The sequence below is a fragment of the Sphaeroforma arctica genome, assembly GCF_001186125.1.
Source record: "Sphaeroforma arctica JP610 unplaced genomic scaffold supercont1.1945, whole genome shotgun sequence".
In the NCBI taxonomy this organism is placed as follows: Eukaryota; class Ichthyosporea; order Ichthyophonida; genus Sphaeroforma; species Sphaeroforma arctica.
Window position 1 is genome coordinate 1 of NW_014038613.1, and position 8,466 is coordinate 8,466.

An 8,466-nucleotide genomic window follows, 5' to 3' on the forward strand; every position below is an offset into this window, starting at 1 on the left:
TACTACTATACTACTATACGTACTATATATATATATATATATATATATATATATATATATATATATATATGTATATACATACATACATTAATATTTATATTTATATTTATAGTTATATATAGTTCAGATTTTTGAAAGTTCACACGATTTTTTTGGAAATAGCATGCAGAAATATTCTCCTTTTTATGTTGTCGTTATTTTAGAACAAAACCGAATGTTTATTTTGTTCTTTAGCCGCGCTGACAATTCGTAAAATGTCTACTTTAGTGTTGTACATGGATGGCTAAACGTCACCGTGCATGTCCTGTTTTTTGGTCACGAGTTTTTTTATCAGATTTTTACCACAATGTTTGTATGGTACTTGTTATGCAGATTTACAATGTTTTTTTTGAACGAATTGCTACGAATATAGATGTGTCTGGTAGTTGTATGTAGCTTTTCAGGAACAGACTGATAACTGAGTGGCACGTTGTCAGGGAAATGGCCTACCCGCTGTAATCCCATTGATTGCTATGGAACCCGCTTCCGCCCCATCCACCCAATTCTCCGTTATTTACAATCGATCACGTGTTGACCACACATCAGGTTCCGCTTTGATTACCCCTCGATGTGCTTTCTGAGATCTGTCGTTATTCACAGCTGTCGACCGACTAAGAACACTTGGCAACATGTGCATTTACACGAAAACACTCACAGCAAAAATTAATACGACACAGGACGAGCACCCTCATGATGGGAAACGAACCCGTACAGTTATTACAGCGGCGCAGAAGGCTATCCTGGCAGAGGCGTACGGAGAGTACCAAGTCCCGGATACAAGGCAGAAGCAGGTGCTTTCGCAGCGTACTGGTTTGCCAGCGAGGGTGATTCAGGTATGGCTTCGATGTCAGCTGTACGTGGTGACAGTGCTTGGGCGAAATTTTCTTCAGTGTTGTCTTTCATGCAGCGATTGGATTGCAGTCAAGCATTGTCGGGTATTGGGAGTGTGGGGCGTTGCTGTGAAGGAGGGTGCCGCCAGACCATCGTATCTTCCTTTGAAGCATCTTGTTCATACTTCTGCCGTACTCACAATGTCAATATACTATTAGATTCTGCCACGAACAACGAACTATCCCGTTTTATCCGTCGATAAGAAATCCATTGTAGTAAATATATCCACATTGTTGCATCAAAATCAGGTATGGTTTCAAAATAAAAGGGCTAAGGAAAGGCGGGCAAAGGAGCAGCAGCGTGACGTCCCGGGTAATACCAGCTATGCCCAAACGGGGGTCAGTCAAATGAACAGTTTCAATCATTATCCACAAGCCCCAAGTTACAGACCTCAGGTATGTTTGTGGCCATAGACTGCCGGTTTCTACCTCATGAGCTGCCGTAGTTTTTCTTCTTTGGTCTTTCCTTGCTATGCTTTGTCGCAAGCACAATTTCACTACTTTCGCTTGGTATAATAATTTGGCACAACCCTGTGGGCCAACCTTCGCTGGATATGATTTTGCTCACGGCTGCCTTTATGACTTGGGTTAATATGGAGATCCAGTATCTCCGTCTTACTCGATTGCTCGGTCAAATTCTCGCATTCTGGACTGTGCTCTGCTATACCCACTCGTAAAGTTGGAGATGTGGTCCGTTGTACTATCGATATAGATTGGAAGTTAATACGACTTTTTAGCAGACATTAACAATGAAAATTCTCTCTGGATGCTTGAGAGTTCCGAATCAGTTCCGGATCAGTTTCGAATTGTTGTATTCTTGTGCAATATACATTTTCAGCTTTTGTAACCGCCTCTTTAATGCATCTATCACTCGTACAACACCCCGTACATCATCTCTTCATAATTAAAAATACCCTCACCTCGTCCATCAGCAAATGAATGGCGCACAATCGACCATAGGGCTCGGCGGGAACAATAATAACATGCGACTGAATCCCGGGCAACCCGGTTTCAATCCCGTAATGAGTCCGGTGCTACAGCAATTGCAGCAACAGCAACTACAGAATCAGCAAATGCAGCAAATGCAGCAGGTACAATTATATCTGAAGGTGCGTTATTGCAACGGCCCATTGTAAGGGGTTGTGAATTGTTTGCTCCGCCCTTTCATCTGGTGCAGTTAGTGGTAGCGTGATGTGTAGTACTACGAGTATCGCATAATTGCATCGCCAAAAAAAGAACGCCTCACGATGGGCGACAGTCGTGTACGTGTATTGTAAAATAGTATACACTCTCCGAAGCCTTCGGTTGTTCTCTTTCGGTGTTGGTTGTGCCTGTCAGATTTAATTTGCATTGGTGTTCGCACGGTCTACCGTGCATTTCATTTGTAGGCAAGGTCCAGCCTCACCCTTGCCATGTTTTCGGGTATGCCGCACACGCGGATACGCATTCGGACGTGCGTGTGCCTAGCAGCAAATCTGTACACACATGCAGCAATTACTACATAAGTTGGTTGCCACAACCATTTGTGTATATCTATATTAGAAGGGATTCGAGTCTTACGTACTCTCTCAACTCACTTTCATTTGGGTTTGTCTTACGATGCCCCCACCAATGGTTTTAGTGGGCCACATCAATGTGTATGTATGCTCAGGACTTGTTTCTCTCCAGGTGTATATATTAAGTTATTGCTTGCACAGTCTCGCGCGCAAAAGTCGATATGGATTTATACTGCAGGCGTACATCTGCCTGTGTACTTAGTGTACTGACGTTTCTTAATGTGGACGAGAGGTTGAAATTAATTGCCGAATTAACGGGTATTCTCGGTCATACTACTAAATACATAAAATAATACTATATATTACTGTATATACTAACTATACTATATAATGCTATATACATGTAAATGTTTATGTCGCTTATTCTATGTCGGATATATCGTAAATCGTCGGTGTTGAGTGAAGGCGATAATAGCAGATAGACACGGGGCTTTGTTTTCGGTGTTCAATATCGATGTATATGTACCCTAAGCATGAATGCGTGCAGTCGTGTTGTCATATGTACACCCGCACGGTAGTCTTGTATGCTCATCGGTTGGTTCGATGCACACCCACTACTGTATACCGCTGGCATGGGCCACGTGTTTATCATACATCCACCTAAAGGAACGATAGCATGCGATCAAAGTCTAGGACAGAACATTGACGGTGTTCGCATGCTTGTATGTTGCGCTAATTTGCGTATGGGTTTCGTTCTCTCTGTACACTGTACCAGGTACAACAGGCTCGGCACCAGCAGAATCTGCAACAACGCGCTGCCGCCGCTCAAGCAGCGAATGCCAAACACCAAGCCCAACAAGCACAGGTATTGTAATATTACTCAGACGCAACAGGTATTGTAATACTACTCAGACGCAAGATCTAATCTTCAATTGGCGCTGGTATTGTAGTGCGTATGTTCTCGAGCTGAGCAAAACAAGTGTCGTCGTGTACTCTCGAATGATCCTGCGTAAGCACAAGAGCATATAGACGTTGAGTCGTCTTTAAAATGTATTGTGTGGAACACAACATACACAGTTATTCCAAGTTTATTTTCGAATGCACTATTAAGCAACATCAGTGCATGCAGTTTATTGAGATGTAGGTTGTTCGTTATTGTTTATGCTGCAATGATCCATCGGCATTCACCGAACTGCCTCTGGTCGTGACATGTTGATTATCGTATTAATAGGAAGTGCTGCCAAATCCAATGTTTGTCGGCACCCTGTTTACTCGTCGTGCTTTCCAGTTTGATTGTTGTGTTCTGTACTAGAGTACCTATCTATCGCGCATCGACTGCAATCTGCGCTCTACCCTTTTCCGAAGTCGATACTGTGTTGACTTGTTTAAACCCCTGAACCCTTCTCAGGCCAAAGCCCACGTACAAGCGCAGATGCAACAGCAGATGTCCCAACAGCAAATGGCGCCGCTGCAACAGCCACAGTCACAACCCAGTCTCCTAATACAACAGCCACAGTCACAGCAACAACCGAATTCACAGCCTACCCTCGTGCTGAACAACCCGCACCAGCCGTCGCCCCAACAAGGCTACATGACCCAGCAGCAGATGAACTCGTACGCACAGCAGCAGATGAACCAGTCGCCCAGTATGCAGAGCATGAATCAGCAGATTATGGTCCCATCCACCATACAGCAGTTGCAGCTACAACAACAGCAGCAGCAACAGCAACAGCGGCAGCAACAACAGTCATACAACCTGCAACAGCAACAGTCACTCAACATGCAGCAACAACAACAGCAGCAACAGCAACCGCAACGCTCGCCTATGATGAGTACCAATATAGACTCACCACTTCTCAACACTCCGGACCTTGTATGTGAGCCTGCATGCTTTGCGATATATCCCGTGTACCGGTTTTCGTACATTATGTGCTGTCGGGTGTCTGGATGGTCAATTCGTGTGCCCAACCGATTATTCGGAGTGTTACGAGTGATAACCCAATATTCGGCAATGGCAGGATTGATATGACTCTTAGTAGAATGAAGTATAGAGGTATATTGTATCGCACAACCAAAGTAGGTGCTGGAGTTTCTAAATGCAGCCACATTGAACACGGTACCATCTTGCACATACAAATCCGGCGGAAACTTTCGCAGATGCAGATGCTCTCATTGTTCACAGCTTATCCTCTTACAGGACACTCTGGGCGGACCCCAAAGCATGTCGAGGGTCAAAAGCATGCCTAACCTCCTGGAGCAGGAGACAGATCTGAACAATGTGTTTGGGAATATGCAACGGATGAATATGGACCCCACAAACATGCCTACGAGGCCAGGGGAGCAAAGCGGTGGCAGCAGTTTGGGCCATGGATTGTGGGATTCGAAAAGCCAGGACGAGCTGGTGCGTGAGATGGAGGTATGGTGGGGTGTTCTATGGAGTGCTGAGTGTGAGTCCTGCTGTATACTGTAGTAGGGCTGCGTGGGGCGTATGTCTAAGTTTTGGCCTTGGGGTTGTCTAAGGTCAGCTGTAGAAGGTGCGCCTAGCCGTGTCTAGGATTGGATGAGAGGCTTGCACTCGTGTATAGGGTTTTCGTATACAAACAAGACGCATTGATTAAATGTGTTATTTATGGGAATACACACTTTTCGATGCGCGATGGGTGGGCGGGTTTTACTCAACCCTAATATACATGTGTGCTCATGCACAGTTTTTACTCATTTCCGTGGTATTCAATACTTGCGGACACAATTTTTATTCATATACATAGATGCAAGCACATGCAATGTGCGTGTATATTGACGTACAGGCAGGTATCTATATAGTCTTTGATCAAGCGATTGTATCCTCGTTTCATGCCATACTGTAGTCGTGTATAGACATTCGCGCTGCCAGATACTATCGCATGCACTCACGGTCTGTTGTGCTCCTCCCAGCAGAATACCATATCTGATATCCATTTGGAGGCCCCCTCCATTGCGGAACTCAACGAACTATTCAGCAACTTCGAGAACGGCAACAAAAACAATCAAGCTATGAACAACAACAACAACAATAACAACAACAACAACAACAACATTAACACCAATAACAGCACCGATAAAGCTTACCGAGCATTTAGTCACGACAGCATGGCTTCGCCGCACCCACAGCTAGGCGGCCCTCAGCAGCCAATTATGCTGCAGGGAATAAACAGCCAGGGCGTTGAGCAGTACGAGTTCTTAGGTAGTCACAGTGCCAGTACCATGAACGGGCATATGGGAGGCCTGCCGAGAGCGGTGTCGACGTCGTCTTTGATGGATAAACAGCATATGTCACTACCGCTTGGCTCGGCGAGTACTATGGGAAGCCAGACAAATCTGAGCAGTCTGCAACATGTCAATAGAGGTGACTTCCGGCCGCAGAGACACTCGCCGTATACCATGCAGAGATCTATATCGAGGCCCGCCTCCCCAGCAAACGGTATGTGTGTGGTCTTGTTCGACCATAGGCTATATTCGACTAGTGGTAGTTGAATACGAACCTATACATACGCCAATGACATTGTATAGTACACAGTTTTTATTACCTGAATGCTGCTATTGCGTACAGAAAAGTCAAAATTTGGTGCTTAGTTGTCAGTCACGTGGTGCCAGAGTACGATCTCACCCCCCTCCTCCTTGTACTTGGTTATAACCATCTTCTTATCAACTTGGGTCATGGCCGCTCCATTCTTTGTTCATGCCCTCGGTGCTTGTCGCTGGCGGAAATTAATACTCGTTGGGTTGTTTTGTTACGCAACTCAATGGTCTGCAGGAAATAAACGATGTCGACATTCTATATCCAATATCTATAACCAATAGCAAAGCTAATCGAATGCATCTTTCTTTTCCGTATCTTTTTCTGTATAAACAAACAGCCCTTGTCGATAGAGCAAGTGACTTGAATCTACAGGCCATGCAGCCGTTGGCACAATCGGGCTCGGAGAACTTTAAGTCATCTTCGAATCCGAATTTCCTGGGACTTAGCAGTCTCAGTATACCCGACAACGGAATGCCCGGGATCGAACTTGATGTGAGGAGTATTGAGGATATGATTAATAATCTATAAGTGGCTGCCGCTAAGTTTTGTGTAATAAGCGTACAAGGTGCATGATGGCGAGTGTCGGACTACGCATTTGCATAGAATGGTAACTTGAAAATAACGTATGAGGTCAGAGATAGCACACACAATTCAACTATGTCAATCGAGAACGAAGCTGTAATGTGAGTAGCTCAACGCAAGCACCACAGGAATGTAATGAAATATTCGAATTCGATTGGAAGGGAAAAGCAAAGGATGAATCCTAAAGAATAATAAAGCCCTGCATTGGAAAATATAGCTCTGGTCATTCTATGGTCAAGCAGATGATATCGTCCATTATAGTCAAGCAGATGACATCGTTCATGCATTATCAATCACCTGAGGGACTCAACGAGAGATATCTTGGCTTGGATGGACAAGTATGAAACGTGAATGCAAGACGTGTAATAAATACATGACCATGTATGAACCCAGGGAGACTTCAAGTTACTATAGGACTTGTGCATCGCGAGAACGGTGATTTCAAAAGTCGGCGTCTAAGAAAGTCTGAATGTATAGACAAAAACCAGCCTCAAAGCATACTGATTGCTCGCAAGATATATACGCAAATGCATGACCGCATATACATCTCCCGGACATCCCATGTCAGATTCTCATGGGAAGTTCAGGCTATCAACTAAACTTTAACGGTTCAGTTCGTTTATGGAATACGAATCCACCACTTGGTAAGAAAATGTGGAGTATTTTTAATACAGAATATATACACTCAAATCTAACTTTGGCCGGATTCTGCCGTTTCCAATCTGCAGCACTCATACGGCCGTTAGCTGCCTTGCTACGAGCTTTGCATACATCCCATTGGCCTCCAAAAGGCTGGCATGTGTTCCTGTCTCCACAAAATGTCCCTTATCGATCTATATGGTAAAACAATGAATTGATATTTACAATGTTTATACCTTCCACCTTCCCGTCAATTGCAATTGATTCACTACTAACACTGAATGGAAGCCGAGCAAGCCTACAGGCTATAAGTAATTATTTGAGATTCCGACATAATGTTCTGATCGAAATCTACATTTAATCAGACGAACTGGGGAGTCGAGTGCTCCATGATTTAGGCCACCTTTAGCGAGGCGCTTGAAGTATATATATATAATTTTTTTTCTCGTGATGTATATATCAAACAAAACATCACAAACCAAACGTATAGGCAGCGAAACTACCAAACAAACATACCACAACGATACGATCCGCATTCTGCACAGTAGACAATCGGTGGGCGATCACTACAATAGTGCACCCGCGCTCCTTCATGACATTGTCTAGTGCGGCCTGTACCACCGCCTCGCTGTCGCTGTCGAGCGCCGAAGTGGCTTCATCTAGGATGTGCGGGAAGAGTATGCACTGGGAGGATAAGCATTCGAGGAAAGGCTGTTGTGGGGTGAGGTGGTGGTGAACCCGCAGGGTATCTGAAGGTGTGCATACATCGAGAAGACCCAGACCTCAACACAGACATCTCGGACATGGCTGAGGATGTGTGAGATTGGGTTCGTCTTCTGTGAGATGATGGGTTTGGGGTTCTCCCACATTGGTTGTCCGGCTGTGCCACAATGGCGTTAACATTCCTAATTTAGTCGTGGGCTAGATACACCCTGCGCTCGGCGGTGCAAACGCCAAATCGAGCATGACAAAAAAAAACCCCCCCATTCTGCGGCAAAACATATCGGTTCCGTAAGGATAACGTTGTGGACCAAGGGAAGGTCTGCTACACATTTGCGAACTCAAATTGACGAGACAAACTGCATGCATGATGTAAAGCTGAATTCCGTAAATCTAAAGCTACCAATCAATATTGGAAAAGTTGCATATTCTATTTATACAATCAATAACGGGGATTTTGCTCCAACAAGTTCATTCGTGGCTTCTTTGGATTGACAAAACCGTTTGTATAACAGTGGGATTGACTTAATCGTTTGTAATA

The 8,466-nt window shown here is 44.5% G+C and overlaps 2 protein-coding genes across 2 annotated transcripts; one reads left to right on the top strand and one right to left on the bottom strand.

Moving 5' to 3' along the window:
- Positions 1-668: 668 nt before the first annotated feature.
- SARC_11902 (hypothetical protein) lies at positions 669-6,775 on the top strand (the record flags this gene model as incomplete). The annotated part of the gene is made up of 8 exons (XM_014294002.1): positions 669-872; positions 1,179-1,325; positions 1,862-2,020; positions 3,201-3,290; positions 3,834-4,298; positions 4,623-4,841; positions 5,363-5,885; positions 6,322-6,775. 8 exons carry the CDS (start codon positions 669-671, stop codon positions 6,510-6,512), a joined length of 1,998 nt encoding a protein of 665 aa, XP_014149477.1. The 3' UTR covers positions 6,513-6,775.
- Positions 6,776-7,174: 399 nt separating this feature from the next.
- Positions 7,175-7,889, bottom strand: SARC_11903 (hypothetical protein; the record flags this gene model as incomplete). The annotated part of the gene is made up of 2 exons (XM_014294003.1): positions 7,175-7,399; positions 7,722-7,889. Coding segments are annotated over 2 exons (270 nt in total), but the record flags the coding sequence as incomplete, so codon positions are not given.
- Positions 7,890-8,466: the final 577 nt, after the last annotated feature.